Source organism: Corvus brachyrhynchos, unplaced genomic scaffold (genome assembly GCF_000691975.1).
Source record: "Corvus brachyrhynchos isolate BGI_N302 unplaced genomic scaffold, ASM69197v1 scaffold32, whole genome shotgun sequence".
Taxonomy (NCBI): Eukaryota; Metazoa; Chordata; class Aves; order Passeriformes; family Corvidae; genus Corvus; species Corvus brachyrhynchos.
This window is the reverse complement of record NW_008237919.1, coordinates 2,153,576-2,181,288: the sequence shown is the minus strand read 5'-3', so window position 1 is coordinate 2,181,288 and position 27,713 is coordinate 2,153,576. Positions and strand designations below refer to the sequence as shown.

At 38.3% G+C, this 27,713-nt stretch overlaps 1 protein-coding gene across 1 annotated transcript; it reads right to left on the bottom strand.

Annotated features, from left to right (window-relative positions):
- Positions 1 to 468: 468 nt before the first annotated feature.
- PPP1R3A (protein phosphatase 1 regulatory subunit 3A) lies at positions 469 to 27,713 on the bottom strand. Its single transcript, XM_008632746.2, has 4 exons — positions 26,911 to 27,713; positions 6,294 to 6,352; positions 6,048 to 6,184; positions 469 to 3,834 (listed from the first exon to the last, which is right to left on the bottom strand). The coding sequence occupies exons 1-4, from the start codon at positions 27,705 to 27,707 to the stop codon at positions 1,333 to 1,335; spliced, it is 3,495 nt and encodes a 1,164-aa protein (XP_008630968.1). The 5' UTR covers positions 27,708 to 27,713; the 3' UTR covers positions 469 to 1,332.

Genomic DNA, 27,713 nt, shown 5'->3' with positions numbered 1-27,713 from the left:
TTTCACAGTGGCAGTAAGGAAAGTGAAACAAACAGAGCTTAAAAACAACTCTTTTTTCTTTTTAATTTCTATGGTTTCAGCAACATTATGCAGTCTCGATGCTTCTTTTAATATCCTATACCTGGGATGCCGTTTGTGACCATCCTCTGGGAAATGGCTGAAGAGCATCATATCTTGTCCGTTCTTTTCCTTCTGGACAAAATTTGGGCATGTGCCTGTGTGAGACACCCACAGCGCTGGAGCAGCAGAGCTGCCAGTGTGTCTGGCCCACAGAACTGCTGCACAGAACCAATTTGGGCTCTCCTTAGGGCAGATACCAGCCTCTTCTGCCTCACCCAAACCACACAAAGCAGCCTCACAGTACGCCAGGGTCGTGTCCATTGTTTTCTCTTGGTGTTTGATTAGCTCTAGGTTGCAAGCCATAGGAAAAAAGCTATAAATCTAATTCAGACATGCTGCACACAGTCATAGCATTCCTTTGGAAAATTTATTTAATACTTTTTAGATATGCTCACGCAATACTGATGAAAAATGTCATTCACAGTCTTTGCCCAGGATAACAGTTCAGTGAAATTCTCAGTCATGTTACTCAGTCCAGATTTACAGAACCCAAAAATGTTCATGCACGTGAGTGATCAGTACGAGGCCTGTGGCTGTGGCCTTCAATATTTACAGGGTGGAAACAGCTCATCTATTCTGCTACACAGTCACACCCTGGAAGTTACATGATGTTACGGAAGTCAAAGCCCTACGTTTTTCAAACAGGGCTACCACCAAAGCTCTAAGTCAAAATAATGAAATAAAAATTTGGAAAATTATATTAAACTATCAACAGGTGCATTGCTTAGATCATTGGCTAATTACACTAGCAGATTATCAACTGCAATGTCCGCACCAAAATACTGATTTAGGTTTTATATTGTTCCTTGTGTTATTATGTACCACACATAATCTTAGGAAAAAATTCCCAGAAAAATATGAAGCTTTAATGCAAAAGAAATTAAAGCAAGTAAATGGTGGGTTTAAGTACTACAGAGACATGAAGGATTGCTTCTTCATATCCTGCTAAGAAGCAACAGCTGCACTTCATTTTAACTTGACGTGCTTCAGAACTCATACTCATATAGGTATTTAATGATCCAAACATAATGGTCCTGCATAGTTTAATTACTTATATGAAGGCTCAGCTTCATGTGTAATCTCTTAATAAAAGATGCTGCTGTGGAAATCTTGCTTTGGTTCTAACAATGAATAAACTCTTTAACAGTGAAAATGCTTTGGTGGAATCAGAGATTATTGACCATGGATCCTGAGCACTGTTGGCAGTCAATGTTATTGCTTCTTGACAGACTCCTTGTTTCTTCTTCCTTCATGGCACAGCCAATACAAGGAGAACAGGTAGAGTGCAAGACAGACTATCAAATCATAGTGGTAGAGTGTTCCAGCAAATAGAAGAAACAAGAAGACATAAAATATTTTGAAAGCAGTATGTTTTAAACCTGGAGACTCACTAGATAACTTGAGTGCTTCACTCTTCTGGTTAGAAATATCTGCAGAATCAGAAGTGTGTTGGCTTTCTTTCTGCGAGTCATCAAGCCAGTTTCGTGTTTTCCCCTCAGTTATTAAATGGTCAGATCGAGAGTCTGTTCCTTCATTTTCTTTGGTAGACTTACTAATTAAAGCCTCTGGCCTCCATGACTTCTCTTGTTGGAGCTCTGCTTGATGGAAACTTTGACCTGTACTCCTGCCTCGTCCTTCTCCAGAAATTGCTGTGTCTGAAGTGGAAGGTACTTCTCCTTTTTCAACTTCAGAAGAGAAGTTTTTGTTAATACACATAATTTCATTTGTTAGATTTGAATTGTACCCTGACTCAGCAGCAACCTTTTCAATGACTTTGGATTCAAAGTGTCTGTGCAGGTGCTCCATACCTCCTTCCACTGTGGGCCCTTCTGAAGATGCTACTGAAGAGCTTTTATAATGGTAACTAGGCACAGTATTTGTACCAGAAGGTGGCATTTTTGTTTCAGCTTTAGAATATAAACAGGAAAGTGTATCAACATGGCTTTCTTCCCTATAGAGCTCTTCTGCTTTCTCACAGTATAGATGCTTCTGGGTGCTCAGGGGACTTTTAGGTACATCTGAACATAAACCCCGCTGCAAATCTTCTTTCTTTTCTGTAGCAGAAACCTTTACTGCTTCTCCTACAGGTAGAATATTGTCTGGTTGTGCTTTGGCACATTTTTCCCTGCTACTGCATACAGACTTCATTTCTCCTTGCAGTGTTTCATGTACGCATGCATTATAAATACCTAAAACTGATTCCTTTTCAAATTCAGTGTCATATAATACACCCACTGTGTTGAGTTGACAAAGAGCATAATGTGAACCATCATTTCTCCCTTCATGTGTATCAAACGCTGTTTCCTTTTCCTCTGTGGGCCTGTCACTTAGTGCAGTCTCTCGAGGTAGCTTAGCAATTACTGCTTTTTCACTGCCAGGCATTTTTTCGGGAGCACTTTCTGATGTTGTTTTAATTATATAAGCTGTACCTGCCTCTGCTTCCTCTGTAATACCCTGCTCAGAGACAGAAGACTTTTCACAACTCTCTGCCTCCTGGCAGGTAAACAACTCCTTTGTGGAAGTCATGCTCTGAGGTTCCACGCTCCCCCTCACTCTCCACCAAATCTCACTCCCCGTTTCTTGCCACCTCTGCTCTGCAGAGTTTGCTTCGCTTTCCCTTCCGATTGGTCTCCCTTTATTTGCGTTGTCTGGCTTCTCTCTGCCTTTTAACCTCTTAAATCCTCTGTGTTCCTGAGTGTCCTCAGGTTGCCTTTCATCCACCCTGGTGTCCCTGGGTGCCTGCTTGTTCTCAGCTGGCAGAGGTACTGGGTTCAGGGCTTTGGCATTGTGTTTCCTGTGTGACTTGAAAGGCTTGGAAGCATCCTCCTCACCAATTGATGCCAAGTCTGCTACTTCAATGACTTTCTTCTCCTTCGCTAAACCAGTGTTAGAGTTCTTTTCTGACATTTCACCAATTCCTTTTTTGTGTGTGGAATCTGTTGAGACACCAGCATGTGCAAAAGTGCCAGCATATAAATCTCCTCTTAAATGTACCTGAACTTTGCTTTCAATCATCTTGATTTTTCCTTCATTTTCATTTTTGTCAGCATCTGACAACAATGAATCCACAGTTTGGTGAGACATTTGTGGTGCCTGGTGCTCCAGAGCTGGATTAGCATTGCCATCCAGCATCCTTGCTATGCATGCATTTAATTGCACGGATTCATCATGCTCTGGCGAAATGGTTTCTGGTCTCGTTTCACAGGCCCCTTTTGAGGTACCAGCAGCATCCTCACTGATGAATAATCTCTCCGTCATCTTACTTCCCAAGGCACTATCTATTTCACCTTTTGAAATATCTGTGTGCCTCTCTCTTTGTCGGCTTGAGCCAGTAGCCGTAATATTGATAGCCTCATTCTGCTTTGTCACAGGAAAATGTTTTGCCGATAAAAGGCTTTCACTGGTACCAGTATGTTCCAAAGAGCGCTCATAGCTGTTTACTGAGCCAGCAGTGACTTCCTTCCCTGGTAGCTGACTGTTATAATCTCCTACAGAATACTTAACTTTATCTTTTAATTCTTCTCCTATTGCATGTGAAGTGTTTTCAGATGAGGAACTGATAGGCACAGGGTGCAAGGCACTGCTTCTTTCTATACAGGTTAGCTTTTTCACCAATCTTTCAGTTTCACTTGGAAAATTAATTGGTTCTGTTGTGTATAAATTCCTTTCATCTCTGGAAGAGGTACCTCTAGCTTCTGTGAAGTGCTGATTTAACTGAAACAATAGAATAGAAAAGAATGATCAAAAAGTACTTTGCAAAAATATGCCAAATGAAGGAGGCAGGATTTCATTATGGAAAGTTTTGTTTTCAGTAACAAAGCTTTTATGGAAACATGTTCAAAACCATTTGCAAAATTTGCATTGCATGTATTTTTTAACATAGGTAATGAGCTTTATGGTGGTACTGAAAGGAGCAGGAAATAAAATAGTGCTCCAAACCCTCTCTCTTTATTCATGAGTTCAGTAAGCTGCTAGTGCATTTTATACAAATTAAATCTGAAGAGAATATTCCCTTAAAGGCAGGCTAATTCATTCTCTGTACATTTGATTCTAGGTTTGGAGAGAGGAAGCTATGGGGCAAGGGGGGAGGATTGGTGCTCAAATGAGGGCATTGATACAGTACATCAGTGTCCGGTTATGTACAGTATTGTCCAGTAAAACAAAGACACATTTCACACTGACAAATACTGTAAGGATTATTTGTGCCTCATTTCTCTCAGGGACCATTTTACAGGCTTCAAACCAGACTGGTTTTAGACAATCTGGTAAGACATGAGTTGGAAATGAGATTAGCAAAGTAAAAGGCCAGAAACTAATCATTCTCCCTCCCAGCTCCCAAATATCATATTGTATTATTCAGCTATGCCTGCTTGTCATTGCACTCTCTTCTCACTTTAGCAGAGTCACACTGATAGCACTAGCTGATCAATTAGAGGCTACCTTCTTGGGCACCCCTTTATACATTTGCACTTGCTGTAGATACCCCCATTACAGTTTCTCTTATTAATATGTTTTCTGCAAAGCCTCTGCAAACTATTAATAGTAAAACGTCACTCAAAGAAAAGTGAGGGAGCTAATGTCTCTGCAAATTCTGTTTTAATGACCCTCTGCCAACCAGTGCTCAAGTGTATTTGAGTTCTTCGGTGATGCCAACTGTCAGGATTTAACAGTGAGATGCCTGTGTTTTTTTCCCCTCCTCATAACTGACATTTGCATGATCTCAATAATTATATGCAAATCTTACGATTTCCCCTTCTTCTCACATAAGGCTCATGTTACTTGTCAACTGCACAGCTGTCTTGTGAGCCAATGCCTGTGTGTTTCAAAGATTTGGTTGTATTTCCATGTATTATAAGCCTTCATTGTTTAATTCATTAAAGAGCGCACAGTGCAAATTAACATCTAAATTATAGCTCCCCCTTCATTTATTGTACGGACAAGTCTGGCAATTGATAAACAAATAGTTATATTTGATCCTCTTTTTTGTAAAAGGGTGGACTGAGAACAACAAGGGATTTTAGAGGTCCTCCTTTGCACGTTTCACCATTAAGGAAAAAAAAACCAAAACATTGACTTTCAGGCGGTGAAAGGTCTCACAATAGGCAACAATTTTCAACTTTTTAAAGTAAAAGACGACAAAAATTTATGTTCAAATGAGAGGAATTTTTTCTATCAACAAGGAAAAAAAGAACGGTTCCCATCTTCCTCTCTTGTCTGATTCAGCATTCACATTTTCACAGGTGATAGCTATTATAATCTATGGTTATGAATCTGTGCACCCAAATGATATGAGCTGAGAACAGACACTGGGAATAATAGATTGCTGTATGTGTCTCATTTATTGCCATTTTTTCTTTCATATTGAAAAATGCAAGGCAAACCACACACACACATGCATGCACACAAATCCAAATAGATTGAATGTTCACTGAGTGTGAAATTCATTGTAAAAAAATATAATGTAAAATACTTAAATAGAAAAATCTGCCAATATCAATATATATATACTTACTGTACTCATATAGTTACAATTTCAAAAATCTCAGAAGTAAACAGTACTACAAGTACAAAGATTTTACAAATAGAAAGCATATCTTTAAAAATATTCCCATCCTAGAGACTAGGAGGAGAGATTTTATTAAATGTTACCCTTCTAATTCCTTAGAACTGTCATTTAGAGCCTCTGGTAAAGAAGCAAAAGGGAGAAGTCATTAATTTAAGACCAGAAAAAGTTGATGCACTATACTGAAATCAAAGCACCTTCTATTGTTGAATCAGTTAGAGATTCAGTGTAAGTACAGACCAAGGCTTTACATTTGTAAATTAGTACATCAGTCAGCTCTGTTAAAAGGGGGCATTTCACCAGCTTTGAAGCGTAAATGGATTCAAATCATTTAATACTGTAGATATAATTGTATAACACTTACCAGCAACTCTAATTCTTTTTCATCATCTTTGTAATCACCCTGGTTGTATTCTGCATTTCTCTCTTTTATATTTTCATTAGCTTGTTTGGTGTCTTTGTCTTCTGCTTGTGAATAAACAATCTCTGGGATGTTTGTGTCTGAAGAGTTAACAAAAACATAGTTCAATAATTTCCATGAGGTTGGTTGTTTCACTATTTTTAATTAACATGTGCAGTAAGGAAGAGCTAATTAAACTGGGTGTTGTACCTGAAGTCCTTGACTTATTCCATGTGCCATCATCAGACGTTGCCAATATTTCTTCTTTTCTGTTAAACAAAAAGAAACTTCTTGTGTTATTCTGCAAAAATTGTTGTTCTTATTCCTCTTAGACCCAAATATAAAGACTACTAGTTAATTACACAACATTTTGAATGCTGTTTGAAATTCTGAAAACAGCTACATAAAATGTAGCTTTTTTGAGTGACCTATTAAGAGTTGGTCATAAGAAAGAACTGGCCAAGAAAATGAGAATATGTTGACCTTCAAATTACATTGCAAATCTGATGGGTTTTCCCAGGCCTTTTCTGAGAAAGCAGCACAAAGGTGATTAGATGCATCAGTGACAGGAGAGCATAATTTTGGGGTCAGGCAAGGGTCTGGAAGGATATATGTGTTCAAGATGCCAGGGCTCTCTCTTGCTTGTGTTTTCCAAATATTTGTATGTATACAGAGATGTCTGGAAAAAGGCATGTTTGTTACCTTAAGTAAATCAAAAGATCCTCCCTGCTTGCGTACAGTATAAATCCTGTTGCTAAGCTATGCCTGGCCGGCAGGAACAAATTCTGCTTCCCTGCAGCCAGTGCAATTTTTTCTGTTGCTTTGCTGGCTGTGAAAACAAAGGCCAGGTTCAACACAAAAAACACCTACAGAGAGATGCTGAGTGCCTGCAGTCCTCATCAATATCAATTGATATCAATCGAACTGGCAAGTCCTAGCAGTTCGAATTGTGCTTATAGGGATCTAACCTTTAGTGGAAAAGGAAAAAAACGCTAAGAGAATGTCACTTATGTAAAATGTAAATTATTATATCACTCCTAATGACTCCTCTATGAGGAGCAATTTTTTTTTCTGTAGGTCTTAATTTATGTGATTTTCAACCAGCCGTCCACCTCTGTTACTGAAAATTACTTTCTAATTTTCAAATATTAATCTTTTCCCCTTCTATTTTCTTCTAGTGTCTTTCATTTGAATTGATATAACATTAACTCTGCCACCTAAATGCTTAATTCAGAAGGAGGATGCTAAATTTATACTCTATTAAAATAATGTAGACATCTACTGTCACCAACTTTTTAAAAACCAGTCTTTATAGGGATTGCCAGACTAAAGCAGACAGAAGATCCTGCCAGTCTAGCATCTGACCTCTGACACTGACCACCATCAGATACTTCAGGGGAAGATGTAGAGTTCTTGTAGGAAAATACTTGGGGTAATTTGCACTGCCCTCTTAAATTTCCTCTTGGCCATTTTTTATTAGAAGCTGTCCTTGAAGCACAAGATTTAATGCTCTCCCAGCAATTCTTTTCCACCATTAATTGCAATAATGCTAAATATTCTTGCAATCTGTATGAATGTCATGTCACTCTTGAATTCTGGTATGTGCATAACCTCCATGTGTTTTTCACTCTTCTACTCACACTGAGTTGTATTTTCCCCTAGCAGCAGTTGTTATAATCTGCATTTCATTCTGAAAAGGGTGGCAGATCCACCTTTTTTCAGTTGATCTGTGGAGGTTTTAAGGTAAATCATTAGAGCTTATCGTTTATACATAAGGTTTTGGTGAGGGTGGTTGGTTTTTGTTTGTTTGTTTGTTGGGGTTTTTTTACTGTTCAAAGGCTTGTCTTAGTGTTACATCTAGTTCCCAGTTTCTTCTGCCCTTTTGCATCTTTTTCACTCATCTGCTTCCATAAATGTGTAAGTTGGGGTTTAACCATGATACAGATGCATCAAAACATTTAGGTGCTATCAGGGTGTCTGCAAAAGCCCCAGATTAGGAACCAAGACATGTATAACACATGAACTGAATCATCACCCCAAAAGTGTGATCCCAAAACCACATGGGCCCAGCAGGAAACCTTCCACTGCTTTCCAGTGGGGAAAAAAAGAGCATCTTAAAGTGTCAACATTTCTTTGAACGTAGCTGACTACCTGCAGTGTTCAGCCATATGGATGCCACAACTCTTGGGAAGCAGGGATGGCATAATTTTCTGCTAGAAGGGACTCTTCTTCTACTTTGTAAAGAAACCAGAGTTCGACAAATTTTTTAATTCAAGAAGCATTCCCAGGAGAAGGGGAGTTGTTAATGCCTACATCTAGCATAATATTCTAGTGGTAGCTAGAGTTCACATCCAGCTACTGTGGCATCCAAGTAGCAGTGCCACTTTCAGCTTCTATCACACTCTCACGTGATAAAAAACCCCACTGCACATCATTCATGCAAAAAATACCCAGATTATCAGGATACAGAACATTTGGGGGAAAACTGGAGGGCAGATTTGCCTCCTCCTAATGAAGTTGGATGTGCAAGCAGGATCCTTCTTCTTTAGCTTAAATTTCATATGTTGGTGAAAGGAGAGACTGGATTCTGCCCCCCGCTTGCTGTGTTTCCTATGCAGTGAATATTTTTGGGTTTGGTTAACAAATTTTCAGTGTAAAAATATAGACAGAGTGTTTGAATAAGGATGCTGAGTACCTATTTTATAAACCTTTAAACGTACAGGTATAAAGATGCTTCAAGCTGGATAATTATGGGTGTGTGCCAGGATAGTGTTACTTTATCTAGCCTTATTCTTCTAAGCATCTGTGTTCAGGCAGTCCTGTATATCATTCCTATTATCAGTGGTGAGAGATTAACACTTCCAAAAGGAGATTTATTCCCTCTAACATGGGCATCATGAGTAAGATGGAGTGATGGATCCTTTGAAGGTGCTTCTCTACCTCTGAAAGGTAGACCTTATTTACTGACCATAAAGGGAACCTACAGTTTCAGCCATTATGTAAAGCTCCATGAATCTCACCTTGTAACTATAAATTCAAACTGGAATGCGGTTATGGAGTTTTAGTGGCTGCGAATGTAACGCTCAAGGTAGGCAGGCCCCTCCGTTTTACTTTTGCTGTGATTGGAGCTGAATTTTTCCTTAACTTTTGTTCAAGTAGCATCTGGAGCCTTGGCACACAAGTTTCTTTTCACAACAGCCACACAGGTAAAAAATAGCAATGATAACACAGCCTCACAGCTAGGATACACACTGCAGGGCTTGTAGCATAATTTCTTGCCTACTGAACTGAATTTTATAAAGATTTCTGGTTTTTAGACCATTATTTGTGCACACTTGCCCTGCAAATACCTGAGCACAGGGAATGTCAGTGTAACAGTTATTTTACTTAATTTAATTTTATATCAGAAATATCTGTCCTCATATAATTATTCTTGGGAGAAATCTAAAATTGGCTTAAATTGAGGATATTGATACTGCAGTATTTGAGGATCACGAGGAGCATAAAAAATAGTAACTTAAACCACTACTTCAATTTAGGAAATTATATGAAGATGTTGAGGCTATGGGTGCATATAACTACAGAACAATCTCAAACATATATGTATATCCTAAGGACTGAAATACTTCCCAAAAACCAATAATAATTAGCTGCTTTATCAAACAGGGGCAATTAGAAGGTGTTTGTCTAGTTGGTAAGTTTTTCTCCATATTTCTCTGAAAATGTCCTAGCACAGTATCAGAATTCCATGAGCAGATTTTTAAATTAGAATATTAATTAAGCTTTTGTTTCAGAAATTAATTATTGCACTTTGTTGTGAAGGATAGTTTAAACTTGCCTTATATGATGAGAGACACAATATTTGTGTTCTGTTAAAAAGGGTTTACTTTTATTTTTAAGTGATCCAGGTATTCTGACAACAATGCAAGCTAGAAAAAAATCCATTATGTCAGCTGATGTGATTCCACTCCAGCATAAGTACCTGTAAACCTGCATAAGCTCTGTTGCTTTCTCTCATTCAACTGAATGGAGCACATCTTCATAAAGTACACCAGGAACTTATGAATTTCTAGCAGGCGAAAAACCCCAAAACCTATGCTCATATGATTCATCCTTGAAATTATCATTCACTTGTATTGAATTATAAAAATAAATCAGGACTGAAAACAGGTTATCATTGTAATTTTGCATTAGAAAGAACAAATATGAAGTTCAGGGGCTAGTTAGTAGGACTGAGAGGACTGAAAATGTGATGGACATTATGTAAAGGAGTTCAGAAGTCCCTAAGTTATGTGGAATTGGGATCCCAGACAGGAAATGTTAAACTTGAACCCTAAAGATATGGAGTAGATAGAAAATTATAAGTGGCAAGAAAAAATAGCCAATAAACAATATTTCTTTGACTTCATGAAGGGTTGGAATAAACTCAGACATGTCAAGGCTTTCGAACTAGCCTTTTTAAGCTAAATAAGAATATTTTTATAAGTGAAGTTTCATCAAGATTTCACATAATCTACACGTAACCCAACAACCAAAAGGCTTCTCGTAAATTCTTCTACCACGGTGCTAGTGGTGGGGCAGATTCTTATAGGAACAGAAATCTTGCAGGACATAACTGATAGGAAGAGCAATTTGGAAAATTATATTATTTCATCCAGTCTGGGAGCAGAACTTTCTGTTTAAATATGCTCCAATTAAGAGAAGTAGATAATCTCCAACCCAAATCTGAGAGACCCAACGGAGGAAAACACATATTGGTTTAAAACCTTTCCTATTCAGACCTATTCAATTGGTCCTATACTGCAACAATATCAGAAGAGTAGAAAAAGGATTAGCTATATTTAGGAAAAAGAAGATAAACAGTGTCAAGGCAACTACAGGCCCAGGTGTCTTCAAAAAGTTCTCACAATATATTTAGAACAAAAATGAGAGAAGAAATATAGATAAATGGAAAACGGCATAAAAATGCCAGACTCACATGATAATATCTGTCTTTGATAAGATTACTATATTTCCCTTGTCTAAAAATCAGTTATCTGGACTTCATTAAAGCATTTGTTGTGCAGCCACATGGGAAATTTATTAATTAAATGGGAGAAGAGGGAGATGAGCAGAAGAGCTGGGCGGTGGGAGAGGGGCTCGGTGCCAAGCAGGGTCCCAGGAGCTGGGCTGTGGAGCTAGCAGGCATCGCTGGGGAATTGGAGAGGACAAGTCATGCAATCAGACTTACTCAGTCATGTTATTACAGACCAAAGCACAAGAAGTCAAAGTTAAATTAAATCTGTGGCAGAGACGAAGTTGGGAGACATCACCAACACAGAGGAGGATTGAAAGAAATCGGTGGCCTGGAGGATCAGAATAATAGATAAGGGATGAAATTCAAAATTAGAAAGTGCCAGGTTATACATTTAGGGACTAGAAAGAGTTTCTGCCACAAAACTAGGCCTCAGAAGTTGGAAGAAATGGGTGAACAAGAAAAATCTGAGGGGTTTTTTTTTTGTCAGAAACCATTTCCAAGGTGCTGGTGTGAGATGAGATAGACACTGCGATATCAAGGCAAACCAAGTTCAGCGGTAATGTCTCAGAGAAGGTATTCCCAGTTATGAAAGATTCCAAGAAATGTTCATGTTGTGGCACCAGGCACCAATAAGAACTCCTCTAGAACATTTATCTACTATGTCCAAGAAAAATTGATTCAAACTGGAACATGTTCAGAAGAGGACTAGAGGAAGGCTGGCAGGATGAAAAATCTATAATAACCAAGGAGGCAGATCAAGTAGTTCTATTTTCAGCATAACAAAATAAAGTCTGAGAGGAGGAATAAATGCCCTCTATTGATATAGCAAAGGGGTAAATACCCAAAAGATGAAAAAGCAGGAAGACTGTTAATGGATTAATATAAAGAGTTCACAAAAACATTTGTTGTGAAAACTTAAAAGAAGATCTGCAAGCATTAGAAAAGTATATCTTGTATTTTTTTGGTGCAAGTATCAGACACAAGAAACTGAGAAGGTCTCAGTATGGAAACATGAATATATTTTTGAGAACAAGATTATGCAACACATTTCCCAAGGGATGAGACTTCATGATCCTATGATCGCAACCCAGCCCTATTTCAAATGCTCCTCTGCAGCTATATGCCCTGAGACTTATGCTTGCAGGAGTGCACGTTTGCACTATGGAACAGCAGGTGCTTTGGTCTGGCCTGAAATAGGTTTGGGACTATAGCCAGGAGCAGCAAACTCCATCATAATAGGTGGGGTTATCACTTGTCAGGATTTTAGTTCACACACCAATATTTGGCTAAAGTTGTGTCTGTATGTTTGTATAACTCACAGTACCATTCACTTTGTTCTGTGATATATCCACTTATGCTAGATCTTACTATCTAAATCATGTGATATTTATTTTTAAAAATGTGAGAAAAAGGCTAAAATTGTTGGATTACAGAGTATGGAAAGATGAAAATGTACCTGAACAACTCTGAAATTAATGCAACCTGATCAATTTTATACTATCTCATAATTAAAAGAAAACATGGGATTATATTATTTAGTCTGAAATTCAGAGAGGCATGAGGTTGTTAAAGTATTCAAAGAATGTATTTCTCAAATATTTAATTAAAGTACGTAAAAGGGAAAAAAGTTTTTAACATTATTTTATCTAAAAATAGTCTTAGGTTTTGTAGGTGTTTTCATGCTTCTGATTTTTACTGTAGATTCAAAATCAAAACAAATCAAAATTCTACCCTGAAGATAATGTATTGTAGTTGAAGTTGAGGTGGAGCTAGAATGTCCTCATGAAAAGAGCTGGCAAGACTAAAGTTGCTAACCAAACAGTAGTTATATTTTAATTTCAGGACAGATTTCTAAGCCTCAGAGTAACCTCATATAAAAGCAGCCTTCAATATAACTAGTGCTTTTGGATCTAGTGCCAAAAATACCCAGCCTTGCTGAAGAATGATGCCACTGGGATGTAAACAACATGTGAGATCCTTGAAATGAAGTAGTTCCGTGTGTCAGCAGTGTTTTACTGAGAAGCAGAAGAGCAAAAAGTAAATTAGTGCAGTTAAGTACTCATGTTTGAGCTGTCACTGGAGCCAAACAGGCAATCCTGCACAGAAGTGTAACCCCATGGAGCTGGGAAAGGGAATATGGGGAACGAAGGGCAGGCAGCTTAGTTTGGTTATTTTTGTATCATTAGCAGCAGATGTAATTTCAGAAGGAAGTAGAGAAGGAAATATCTGCATTTAAACAAGCAACAACAAAAATTATTTTAAAACATTTATGTACACATCAAAATCAGAAAGCCTGTAAAATGTTTTGAAGACCTGGGTGAGAAACTAGAGAAAGGATTTTCCACACGTAATTCTAAAATTCAGTAGTCTTGTATGCAATATCATTCAAAATCCACAAACATGCAGCAAGAATGAATTTCTCAGGAAGAAGTCATTTTGGAAAGGATTAGGGAAGACTTTGTATGTCTAAAGTTCTAAGCAGAGCTTTAAAATTCTATTCAATTTTTTGTAAGGCTCAGAAGAGTAAGAATTCAAGATATTTTTTTACTAACATAACCCCCATAACAGTTGGCTTGCTTGAAAATATTGCTCCATTTGTGTTGATCCTAAAATACCAGTTGGACAGGGCAGAAAATATTTCTGAAACAAATTCACGCTGAGAGGAAAATGCAAGAAGGGAAAAAAACCTTGGTACTATACAGAAAAAAAAAAAAAGGGGAAGCTAAAAACATATGTTTCATTTTGGTTCGGGAGCTACCAAGGGTCCTGATGCAGACCTTCAAAGTGCAGACTTTGACTTCTTTTGTGAAAGTGTCTCCAGAGTTAATCTGATTCTATCTCACTAACTGAATATATGAACTAAATATTTAATGAGTAAAGACAAACTCATTCCTTGCCTCCATATTGCTCAGTCCAAAACTCGCTACAGGGACAAGTCTCCCTACTGATTTAAACTGATGTCTGTGTTCTCAGAATTTGAAGTTACAGTTTTATAATACAACCACTCCACAATTTATTATCACATGTTCTTAGTCTCAAGCCCTGGTGCTGCCAGAGAAGTCACGGCTGAGCTCAGGAAGAGGAGGTATACACTTGGCTTGAAGCCAGCTTTGTGCCTTCTGGGGCCTTGCCTCGCTGTGCCTCTGCACCACCCAGGGTCCATAATGTGGCATGGAGATGACAAGGAGGCTGAGAATTACCCTGTCTATGCACTGGCATAAGAATGCAAATATATTATTTCTCCTCTGGAGAATTTCTAACATGGAAGACTGCCTGCTGGAGGTGTGTCCAATGGCCTCACTACTGACCTCTTATTTTAGGGCACTTGAAAACTGAGAGGCGACAAAACGTCTGCAGCAGAGACGCGTGCAGTGAGACACGTTTATGTGCCACCACCTGTGTGTTATGGAGAGAAGCCATTAAGCACATGTTCAGCCTCCCAGGAGCAGACCACTACTATACACAGAGGCTACAGTGTCCAGTAGTGCCTGGCAGTGCTGGCCACGCTGGAGCAAACCAGCTGATGGGCAGTAGGATCTGGCCTCATCCAGAGTTCTACCTGTAAGTTGTATCTGCCCGGGCTTTGAGCTCCCTGTGTCTATAGAAAAACAAGAGCCTTGATAAAGCTAAGGAGCAAAATCATCGCTATTGCCAGAGCTGGTGCTTATTTCTTATTTGTTTACCTGCATATTTTGTCTAAATGAAGGCAGAAAATTATTTATATGAATGGTATGCTCTCATTTGGAATTGACACTAATGAATGCAAGGCCCTTTCCCCCTCTTGTTTGTACCATCAAATTAATTAGCTCTATTGTGACATCAGTATTTTTCTCAAGTAGTTCAAGGCTTGAGCATTTTCTTTTCTTTTTCTAAAGGGCATCTTCAGTGCCCTTTATCTACCATAAGAATCATGCATCACTTGTATTTTTCACAACTAATGCTGTTTATTGTAAAAACTGATTGTGATGTGAAGATTGTTATACTGTGTGGCAAATTGCCCAAACAATTACTGTAAATGCATGAGCCATAAACTGTACTGCCAAGGACACTGGTAGGTTAGCTCCTATAAAAGAAACAATTAGAGTCTGAGGTGAAAATAATAGAGATGAGATGACAGTTATTGAAAAGGCAGAACATCCAGTTTAATGTTGTAAATATAGGTTTGTAGATTACACTGATGGTTTTAAAGTGTTCATGACTTATTGAATGGAATAGAATATTCCATACTTTAGAATGGGGCCATAATTATTATTCCCTTTTAATTGTGATGTCTGATGCATTTGTGAGCAGTTGTTGAGAACATCTTCACATTATACTGATTCTATTTCTAAATTATCATCCTGCTTCAAGGGTTGGAGGGTTTTTTATTATTTTACTTTCTTCGCATTTTGTTGTTCAGGGTCTGTTCTGAACAAAGTATTTTCTCTTGAGGAACTTGGAGTGCTTAGAGGGTTACAGCAATAATTATTTCAGTTTCAGCCTACACACTTCACTGCTTTAAATCATCATTAGAAGTTTCATCCCTCAGCAACTCCTGCTGAGACCGTCTTAAACTCCTAGAAACAATTAGATAAGAATAGCTAATCTTTATAACAACTTGTATATAAAGGTATTGATAAGAATTTGCCAGAAATTAAGGGAATACATTTTTTTCTTAGAAATAATCTAAATACAGAAAAAGGTTATTTATGATTGCTAAAGAATTTCAATAATTCAAACCAGATTTGGAGTATATGAAGATTAGGGTGCATAAAAAAGAGATGAGCAAGAAGATGTGTTGCAATAAACTGTGCTATACATATAAAGAAAATGCAAGAAAATTGACACTACTGTGTGAGAATATTAAACAGTCCTCTGTTTTTTTTAAGACAAGACATAGGGATAAAAGACAATTAAATAAGATTCTAATATTAGACCCTAGGGAGAGCTCTAAATAACTGGACACAGAATTATGGCTGTCCAAGAAGGCAGAGGTTCTGGGCACATAAAATCAGAACTGGGAAGGGTTTAAAGGAGATGACAGAGTGAGCAGCAGAGCAAAGGTAGCAGCCAACAAAGGGCAGTTGGTGTGAGCAGCATGTGTGAATTCTAAGCTACCAAACCCATTAGGCAGGGGAAGCTGGAAGAAGCTGTAAAGTGGCTCTGAAAGCAAGTTGCAAAGAAGCTAAGTACTCATCTAAAACAATTTTCAGAGAAATGCCTTAGGTCTTTTTCAGGCTTTTACATAGTGTTAAAAAAGGCTGATCTTAATATTAGGTAGGGGTGTCAGAGCTGTATTGGAATTTGATGGAACAGCACTGAAGATCAGGGAGGTATTGGGGAGAAGAGCTGGGGAGGCAGAAGAGCTGTGGGTCTGGGCAGTGGCTGCATCCTCAGCAGGATATAACTGCCTCTTTCCAAAACTCGAGGCAGAGTCCTGGGAGCTAGACCTCAGGTATAGCAGAAGCCAGCAGCTGCATTTACTAGAGACAGACTAAGCCTGCACAGAGCAGAGAGCATGGTGTGGAGAACTGCTATCCATGCTGACAACAAAACAGAACACAGCTGAAGCTCAGCCACCACCATTCCTCGCTTCTGCACTCCTAATGCACTCTCCTGAATTTTGACTTCTTAGGTGGCTTTACCTGAAAATATGGCAAATTCCCACCTAAAAGCATTTTGGCTTCAAATGATCCCTCGTTGTGGAGATATCATGTTATACATGCCTGAACCATAACATTGTTATTATAGGTTGTGTGTGGCAGTATCGTGGCTTTCTGTTTATATGTTTAATTTTTTTCAGGAGGTATTTAAAAAATAGAAGCACAACAGAAAAATAATTTAATGTAAACAATGCAGAAAACAATAATTTAAAACAATGTTAAATTCAAAACTGATTGATACCACAATGGAAAAGATTCAGAAGCAAAAACTGCAGACAACATCAGCATCTATAAATGAACAGCTGTGCGAACACTAAGTAGAAATAACTGAATATATTCTAAAATATTGCCATTACAACCTATCCTGTTAAAATGAAGCTGTATGTAAAATAGGAGCCCTTATTACAAATCTAGGCAAGATTGATTTTCTTATATGACCTTCAACTATCAGCAGTGTTAGAGAAGGCTCAATCTAGTTCTTAGTAAATAGGTGTCACCCAACAAATGGGACTGACACTAATTAGCTTCCTTGTGGATAGTCAGGAAACAGAGGGCAGAGGCAGGAGAGGATGTGGTACACTCATTATTAGAGCAGTAGGTGAGGGCATTTGCTGGCTGCCAAAAGAGGATGGCACTGCAGCAGCCTCTTGGAAACTACCCTGGGAACAGAAGATTGCATTTCCAGGAGAGTCAGTCAAGCAGACTTCTCAAGCATTTTGAATGAAAACAGTGCCACAAAGAACCTCTACTTAAATGTTTGAAATTTGAGGAAGACAATATTAACTAAGGTGGTATTTCTCCACCTTGAGGAAATACCCCTTAGTTTTTGTCTTCTCACCTAAGAAAAGGGGCTGTCACAAGACAAGGAGAAAAGGTGAGCCTGGATATGGACAATAAAGGACTGTCAGTAATTTCTGCACAAGGAAAAAATAGAAAAGAAGTTTGGAAAACAAAGTTGAAAAAGATGCTCAGAATAAGTGATATATGGTATGATGATTAATAGTATCAAGGGGGAAAATTGATCAAGAGACCAGCTGTAAGGGAATTCTAGCTTTTTTTCTGCAAAGATAATTCCCAGTAGGATTCAGACAATGTTTGTAATAAATCTATTTTTATTAAGATTATTGAATTGGTGTTATCCAGGGGATTATATTTTCCAATTACTAATATTTTCATTTTTCAGTCTTAGTTTATGATTGAAGCAGGGACATGGGTGGCACAGAACAAAATGCATTGGCCTGACTTGGGATGAGAATAATCATTGCCTCAAAGCAAACAAAGTCCCAAGAAATTAGTCTTTATTTTCTAGCTCATTAAAAAAGACCTTGAGTTTTAATAGCAAAACATTAATACAATTTTTTAAAAATAAAGATGCATATCCATCCAGTTGAAGATTTTAGTGCCATCCAGTCTGAACCAGGAGCCCAACACCAGTTTGGTGCCAGGCTCAAACCTTTAATATTGCATTGTCTATCCCCAAATCTCATGAGTATAGGTATGAAGACTGCAGAAGAGCCCATTGCATAATGTCAGTTATACCTCAAATTAAGCTATAGAAATCATAAACAGGAACACTGCCACTTTTTTGAGACCTTTTCACAGCTCTGTCATGATTGTTGCACCTTATTATGATATCCATGAAGCAATGTTGAAGCAAAACCAGTTCAGAAGTCGTGTTACACAGCTGTTTTATATGCGCATTGGTCAGAAAATTCATTGAATCCTTTGACAGAATGGGCTAAAGTATTTCATAAACAGAGAACCTCTTTCAAAAATGTTCTCCAGGGCAGTGTTAGAAAGTCTGTTGAGAGATCCATTGTGAATTAGCAATGCAGGACCTTACTATTGAGATGCTGAAAAAGAGGAAAAGGTGAGTCAGGAGTCAAGTTTCCTGAGGGCTAGGCTTGGTCTAATGTCAGAGGATATGCTTCATAGGTTGCTATTTTGTCTGGAAGAGGCATGACCAAATATCAAAATGGTGGTGTAGAAAGGAGCTGGGGGTAGTGTCCCTGTGTTCTTCTCTTGCTTCTTTCTCCCACTGCTTTAAAAGATTGGAGGAGAGAAACTTTCAAGTTGTGTCTGTTTTAGATAAATATGAGAGGAGAAAAACATTAACCCATGTGGCCCCTGGTCTTTTTCTGAATCTCACATGGGAAAAATAGAGAAGGAGCAGTCTCCTCCTGGTGTGTCAGAAGAGAGTATTTTCCTAGAGGCTGCCTGCAGTATGCTGAGGCACATATACAAGAAGGTGGTAAGTGCCTCAGATAGACTGTAGAGAGGTAGATGGTAGTCAGGTGAGACTAAGACACAGATAGCAACCCTGGGGAGGAGAACAGAAAGGGTGACCACAAAAATGAGCCTTAGACAGTTGTTCTTGAGAGAGGGCAACTATGATCTAAACCTTGGAAAGCAGCTGTAAATTCAATAAGCATCTCAATAGGATAAAAATCCCAGGTGTTATCATGACAAGAGACTTTTATAACCTTATTTTCATTTTCCACCTGCTTACTACCACACAGCAAGAAGGCAGCTGTGTGATAGGTATCAATATTTCCATCAAGAAGACATGGAAAAAACCTAGGAGACACTGGTTCAGATTTACTAGGGTAGCTGTGGAGACTGACAAACTCCCCAGCCCTCTACCACAACATGAAGCGTTTCAGGCTAGTATATCTTATGTTTATCACCCAGCATCTATAAATGTTATTGCAGGGACAACACTTGTGTGTCAAAACAAAATGTAAATGCCAATCCACTTGGTGCACCTAAGTGCAAGGTAGGAAAAACCTGCCAGCTTTGCCTAGTTCACGTTCAGTTGTGTAGCTCAGTGCCCTTTAGGACTACAGTTAGTAACCAGCACTAATAAATCTTCAGGTTTAGTGTTAGAATATCAGCTGGTTTCACAAATCAGGAGGAGAGTGGAAAGACTCAGAAAACCAAGCCCCCTATTATGCTTTGGCATATCAACTAATACTTTCTTGTGCGTGTCACTGAAGGTCTAGGGATCAAATAGCCACTTCTAACATTCTCCCACGGTGTTTAAAAGGTCTTACCCCCTCCTTTGCCCTAAGGCAGGGACTTAATTTAACTTTCAAAGTATTCGTTTGGACAATTTTTTCCACCTTTTGTAGATGAGAAGATAATCCACATTTTATCTTAAAAATACCATGGGCAATTAGTTCTCTGGACTTACACTGCTGCTGAATCTGTTGCTTCAATTTCAGAGCTGTGGTGTGGGACTGGATCACAGCTTGAAGTTCATAATCAGAATAAACAGCTCAAATGACACTGGTAGTCGATGCAATGATTAAATATGACTCCAGTGCTCTCAGCTAATGTTGCACTAACTTTAAACATCTTTTCAAGACTAACATTTAGCAAAGTCAAGTTGAATGTAATGGAACAATTTTTTTTCCAACTGAACATTTATGAACTGTAGTACCTGAATGGTGGACAGGAGAGAGTATTGAAATGGTCATTTACAGCCTGGTTCAATTTGCAAAATAGATATCTTCCTAAACAAAAGAATCATTGAACATACAGGAGTTCATTTAACAATGTAGTTCTATTTTTCCAAAGGTCCTTAACCAGCAATCTGAAAGAGCATCTGGTCCTGTAAATATTAACATTCAAGGATAGTTTTACACATGAAGAATTCTACAAAGTTCAGTGAGACTCCTGATGTTCATTGAATTATTTATTGTGCCTATTTCAGGATCAAGCCAGTTGCTGAATTGAAAAGTTCTAAGAGTCAGTCACAATAGTGTTACAGTATTGGCATATTTAAATAAGCTGATGAAATTGTAGCAACTGAAAAAAATCTTAGAAGTGTAAAGCCAAGCAATGCATGTAAAATACAAGTACTTATCATGGCTGAGAAATGACACCCAGATTACAAAGCACTGGTTTTATATGATTTCATGCAAACAACTGAAAAAGCTTTATAGCGACCAATATTTCCCACATATTAGAACACAAATTTCTGTTCTGTAGTATTGGTAAGAGCAGTTTCTAAAGCAGATCATGGAAATGAACGAGAAACCACCAATACTAATAAGTTCCATAGTAAATACTACGCTAGGATTGTCAGTACAGCAACATGTTATTTTCACGTGTTGTTCCCTTACATTTTAGAAGCTTCTTTTAATATTTCTAGTGCAATAAATAGATAGCAGATGGGTAGCACAGTTTACAATTACCAAAAGCAAAAATGTGACATGTTTTCAGCTTTCAGGTACTCTCCAATCAGGTGACCACAAGTACAGGAAGAATGTGTCTATTTGTCTGCGCATACTATTCACATCCATATCTTCCACCTGTTTCTTTAACACTTCTGTGATAGCATTCAAAGACCTAAGCCATTCACCTAAATATCTGTATTTAGGGTCTTTAATAAGTTTCATATTTCAAATAGTATGCATGCCCAGATTTTGAAATATTATGATTAAACAGAGAGAAAAAAACCACTGAGCATAGTTTCTGGCCAAGTAGGATTGCTCTCTACAGAATATTTTTCAAGTGGTTTATCTTAGCTTACTTTAAATTACTTTGGAGAGTAAGGCTGCAGCAATTTCATCAAAAGATAACTCCAGAATTGCTATTAAAAAGCAACTCCTAATACTCAAACTCAGTTCCAAGCTTGCTTTTACCCTACTTGTCTGAATAAAATATTTTAGAGCACCTTAAATAATTACCCTGTGTCCCTCATAATCATAGTCTTCAAGTATGTGGAAAAGTCTTATTTTGGTGCTAATCCTACCTAATTCTACAACTGAGAAAAACTGGCAATGACCAGGAGGCAAGAGAAGGTCTGGGAACACTAAGTCAAATTAAACACAGAGAGAGGAGTGTTCCTCTTAGCTGGCTCCCTGTGAATGGATAGCTTCTCTAGCAGCTGCTTTCCTGGTAAAAACAGTGACTGCAGTCACTTCCTATTAATAGCAATAAACTTTAGTCAAATCCCGTATCTGTATGCTGATCAAGATGTAACTCACGACTTAAAATGCCAGAAACAACCTTGAGATTAAACAGAAGTACAGAAAGAAGATGTGTTTTAGCACCTTTTCTGCTCTTCTTTTCCCTTCCTGATTGTGGTGACACACAATCAAAAGAGCAAGGATTAAAAGGAAACATAATTTAAATGCCATACTTTAAACAGACCAGCTGGGAATTATACAGTTGTTCCTCATAGCAAAGTGCATGAGAGACTATTTCCAAGCATCTTTGTCAGAAGCCTTAGCATTTCTTAATCACATCATGAGCTTGTGGGAAAGGCCAAGCGGAGCTGAAACAAAACTGCATTTCTCAGGGCAGCCTAGGCACTGGTCTGCCATCTGCCTGGGAAAACTGACTGAGCATGGTGCCATCCTGCCAAGCTGGGTCTTCAGCAACTTACTTCCTTTGCCTCCCATCAGGAAGGAGATGGTCAGCAACTGAAGAAGAAAAAGTACTCACGCATAGAAGAAATTTTCTCACTGGCAATTGCTTAGAAACCATTTAGTATTTATGCTGTCAAATTTGGCATTGGCGGCCCACAGACACGGGGGGGTTTAATCTCTTCTTTCTCTTGTGCACTGTACATAGAACAGCTCTTGTAAGAGCCATTGCCCTATTCTGTGTTGTGTTTTAAAGTGGCATTATGGAGGGAAGTGAATTGGTGTACTACTACTCAAAAAAAGGTACAGTCTAGCAATTACAAAAAAAAGCATAGGATCAATATCAGCTGGATCACAGTGATACACTTGTGGATCAGTTCAGAGGGATATATTTGTGGGCTCAGATAGCTAAGGGGGAATAACTCTAACAGTTATTACAAAAACACTAGCCTTCCCCTTCCTTGTTGAAGGACAGGAGTCCAAATACACAATACCCTTTTGTAAAACAATTCTCATGCTGATCAGCCATTTCCCTGGCTCTTTTGCCCTTGACAGATGGCAAACCAGGGCCAAGCACAGAAATGGGATGCAGCACCACCAGTGACAGGGGATATGGCTTCCATAACTTTATCACTGCACCTTTCAGCATGATCTGCAGGAGTCTGCCTCAAGCAACACCCAACCACTTCCTGTCTGATCAGACCAAGGCAGGAGCCTGGTGCCCACAATAGAATCACGTGGTCCAAATCTGAGGACCAGGAAAAATTCATGTTTGGAATCATGATCCATATCCCAAAAGCATGAGAGTCAAAAAAAAAAAGAGAAAGGAGTGGAGCGATACAATTAATTTACATTTTTCTTTTATATATATAAATATATATTAATACATTTTTTTAAGGTATATACATTTACATAAATAGGATAGAAATTAGGCCTGTTTATTGATAGAAGCTTTTTCATTTCCAGTGACACTCTTAAAATTTTAGGGGTCAGTTTTTCTCCTGAAGTATATTTATGACTATGTACAAATTAAGCAAACACTTTCAGATAGACCAAAGCATAAATTAATTAATTTAAACATTATTTTCCCAAACTGTATTTTGTCCCTGTGAACAAATCCTTTGAAGACTTTTGAAAACCACAAAAATTGTTAAAGTTTATGAGGAAATAATTTTAGGTTGTTAAAATACAGCTAGAACCAAATACTTTCTGAAACTTTAAGAGAAGACTATTTGTTCATACCTAGACATGGAAGCAAAAGCAAATGAAACATGAAATGAAGAGGCAGACTTTTAAGTGATGTGGTTCTGAATATCCAAATATAGACAGTTTTCAGCATTAATTATTTGATGCAATTTTGCTTTTTACTATATTTTTTTTCACATGCAACTTTTGAGGGTTAAGTCCATTTTTTTATATATTTCTTAATAATGGTGTCAGAAGTCAGCCTATTGCCCTCATTCACTCAACTTAGTCCTGGACCATGTTCTTAAGGGTAACTTGAAATAGTCATATTATTGTGTTTCCCCACTAAAATACAAAACTTTTTTCTCTGAAAGTGCATATTATTCCTTTCACTTAACTAACACAACTAATCCTTGCTAATGACATTTAATGAGCCGCACAAGTATGCCCTAGAGTGGATCAGACTCTCTGCTTAAAAGACATGACCCTTTCATGTCTTATTTTTTAACTGCAGAGGTAAATTGCACATTTTAAGAGAAAGTACAAATATCTCAGAGCCAGGAGTTAAAAAAAAAAAAAATGCTATTACAGGTTTCTAAATTTGAAACAGAGGCCTAAATGAGTGTCCTTTTAAATTATCCTTCTATTCAGATTGCTATGAAGAAGTCTTTAATTTAAGATGTCCAACTCATGGGTACGGATAGCAATGTTCCCTACCTGTCACTTTATTGTGAGAATCATAGATAAAATTGCTTTTATTCCTATCTATTTGCAATGCTGCAACTCCAACGACAAGCTAGTTATGGTCAAGGACCATCCCCCACTTTGCTAAATGTTCTATAACCACCCAGCATAGCACATATAAACGCTGCAGAGTTTATCATCCAAACTAAAAGTAAGAGGAGAGAGAGAGACGGGCTGGTGGAGGAGAGCTGGTAAATGGGCAGCACTGCTCAACAGGAGATGAAGGAGTAACAGCACATCAGCAGCCTCACTGCCAATTTTGAAGGGTTTGTTTCTTTTGTGCTTTTTTTGAGATATCAAAGCAAAGGAGTTTTAATGAGGGTCTGAAGGAGAATAATGAGGTACTTTTGCAGATGTCTGCAGGGTGTTCCTCCTCACTCAAAGGGGCAACATGTACAAAGACACTTTGAAAAACAAGTGAGCAATGGAAGCTGGCATCTTAGTTATTCTGAAACAAAAGGCCCCGATGCTGACCTCATTTACACTGGTAAAAGCTGTGACTCTTGTGAAGTCAATGAAGTCCCTGTAGCATAAAATTAGTCCTGGATTACAGTCTGCCAGAACTGTCTTTCAGAAGCCTTGGTGACCACTGAAACAATATTCCAAAAATACTTTCAGCTCATTTTTGCATTTACTGTAAGGTCTCTGTACATTTTTCTGCCACTTAAGAGGATCTTGAAAGTGCATGCTTGTTAACTGTTTGACAGAAACGTGTAGCAGATCCTAGTGCAGACAAGAATCTGACCACTTTGGTTTAAATATTTTAAACATACATGTGTATATGTATCTATATGAACAAATATACACATTCATGTATACATCCATCCATCCATATGTATGTATGTATAAACACATGCACACATATGCAATCCTCTTCAGTCTGACATAGAAGAAGACAACTTCATAGTCTGATTAGAGACAAAGTAATTTTATATTGAGAAGAAGACGTTATCTCATTTCCTATTTTTTAAAATAGCTCTCTGAGTGATTTACACATAAATCATTTAGCATATCCATGTAAAAGACAATCTCCCAGAAGGAAGGCTTCTACAACTTTTGCTAGCACTATGCATATCACAACAAACTTTAGGGAATTAAACACTTAGGAGTCATTTGACTTTAGATGCCAATGGTATCTAAATTTTCAGGTTATTCCTAACACCATCTGGAAACCCAGGGCTCACTAAATTGACACTCAAGTCTCCATGTCCATCCTCTGTTCCTTGTGGGCTACCTGAACTCAGGCTGGAGTCATACCACCTGCACATGCCTGTGGTATTTGATATCACAGCCCTGCTGCAGGATATCTCAGGCTATCTTACTTATCCAGAACAGGTCATGTGATGCTTCTTAAAGGACAGAACTGATGTATAAAACCAGACACAAATGTCAGGAACTGACCGCAGAACATGTAAAAGTATCGTTCCCTCTGCTCTGACATACTGGGATGTTCCTTCATGGAAGCATGATCATGAGGGCTCCAGAGTTGGCCCAAGGGACAGTTGTCAGGAGAGCTTTGTGGACTGGCTGTGAACGAGGCCTCGGGCTAGCCTTTGGGCGGCTCCTACCCTGTGGTGTGGATACAGGCACTAAGCCGTATTGTGCACCTCTCCTCACAAGGCTAATGTGTGATTAGGGCTGGCAGAAGCTCCCAGCACAGCAAGTCTGGTTTTGGGAACGAAGGTTCTGCACAGAGGAAGCCCTGGCTGTCTCCCTCTTCCTTAAGCTCCCACCACCACTGCAGTTCTGTTCCCCCATCCCTACCAGTTCATTCCAGTGGAAGAGCACCAGCAAAATCAAACAGCACTGTCTTATTTGGAAAGAATAGGAACTAAAACGCCAACATAAATTCAAAAACCCAACATTAACTTAGTTCTGGCATCCAAGTATTGCAAAGGACATTACAGGTAAAATACAGATTTAGTTTTGCAGAAGTTCAACTGATTTATCCCAAATTTGGGGGGGGGAAATAATTGAAAATTAGATTTTTGCATGCAAGATTGTTTTGCTAACAGAGAGAACATAGTTAAAAACAGTAGGAAGCCAAAAGTTACTATTCCCAAGTGTCTCTCTTTATATGTGATTAAAGTAAAAGTTAACAACTGCCACTTTATAATTAACATATTACTTTTAATCAGAACAGTATATACAAGGTAAATTCTATGTATTTTTTTCTTTAATATATTACTGATCCTGCCTTATAAAACATACTTCATTTCACCATATGTGAAACAGAAGCATCCACCTGTGGCAGGGAAAAGGAATTATAGCCCTAATATACAACTTGCAGAATAGCCCAATGACTTGCTGGAAAGTTTGTACCAGCTATTGTAATTGCTGGATTCTTCTCTCAGTTATCCACTTCTGCTTGAAGAACCACCAGTGCTATTTCTGATTTAATAATTGCATGTAGAGAAAGAACCATGAAATAAATTGTGTGAAAACCCAGCTTTTGTTTTGATTTTAAATTTTTGTTGACTTACAAAGGAAGTGGATGCAAAGTATTTTAACTGTACAGCTACCTTGGTCTAGAACAAAGATCCCACTGATGTCAGCTCAGTTTATATCCTACAGAGATCAGAACTGGTACACAGCCCACAGAGGGTTTACAGACCCTCACACTATTTTTCAAATTAATGGCATGCATAAAATTAGGATCCCAAACTAATCTGTCTGCAGAAAACCACTGGCTGATATATACAAACACTTTAGTGAAAACAAGTCTCGGTCTAATTTTTCATTTAGAAAAAAAAGGTAAAATAGTAGAAAATAACATGGGCAGTCTTGACTTGAGTAAGCACACATAGAAAGTCAGAATTAGTCAGCTACATTCTAAATTACCAAAAATTAAGGTGTAACCTCACCTTCTTTGTGTTGTCTTTAAGCAGCCTTTAAGAGATCTATCTGTAACCTCCTTCTGGGGTTTATTATCCACCTTGGGCACAGTTTCTTTCTTGTGACAAATCAGTGTGTAATTTTTGTCATCATTGTTTGCCCAGAAAGTACCAACTGATGTCTCGTAGCGTATGCAGAACTCCACCTTAAGTCCATCTTTCTGGAAAGGAGGCACCAAAGAAATCTTAAAGCAAAACTGGTCTGTTTCACTACCACAAGAATTAGGCATGAACTCTGCGAGGATGTCATAATAACTGAGCCAGTTATTCAATGTCATTCGAACATACACCTGTTTTTCAAAGGACACATTGAGGACTCGTATAATGCCGTTCATACAGGTAATCCCAGGCAGGAGAAGGACTGACTCCAACATTACTTTCTGCTCTCGTACTTTTTGTAAAAGTTCTTCTTGAGAAGCAGGTAATGTAAATTGCTGGGAGAAAAAATATTCATCCTGAGGAAAAACTTCATCTTCTGTATCATTTTCTTGTCCTGTATTAGGAAATTCCCAGGTATCAAACTCTTTAACAGACACAAGATCAAACCCAAATGCATCAGCAAATGAAACTTTTCTTGAGATGTTGGTGGGAGTATCTACCTCTTCTTCTTCTTCTGAAGCTGAAGAACTCCGTCTTCGGGGACGTGGTGAGAAACGAAGTTTAATGTCAATATTAACATCTTCGTCCTCTGAAGTGGAATTATTTCCAGTGGGGACTTGCAATAAGTTAGCCCTGTTAACCTGACTAGGTCCTTCAAAAGACTCCATTGGGCT

What these genes read in the sequence shown, in the direction of transcription:
- PPP1R3A (XM_008632746.2), bottom strand. Translation starts at nt 27,707, where the DNA reads ATGGAGTCTTTTGAAGGACCTAGTCAGGTTAACAGGGCTAACTTATTG. An exon ending in GAATAAGTCAAGGACTTCAG is followed by an intron (nt 6,185 to 6,293) that starts GTACAACACCCA and finishes TTAACTCTTCAG; the next exon opens with ACACAAACATCCCAGAGATT. An exon ending in AAAAAGAATTAGAGTTGCTG is followed by an intron (nt 3,835 to 6,047) that starts GTAAGTGTTATA and finishes CTATTGTTTCAG; the next exon opens with TTAAATCAGCACTTCACAGA.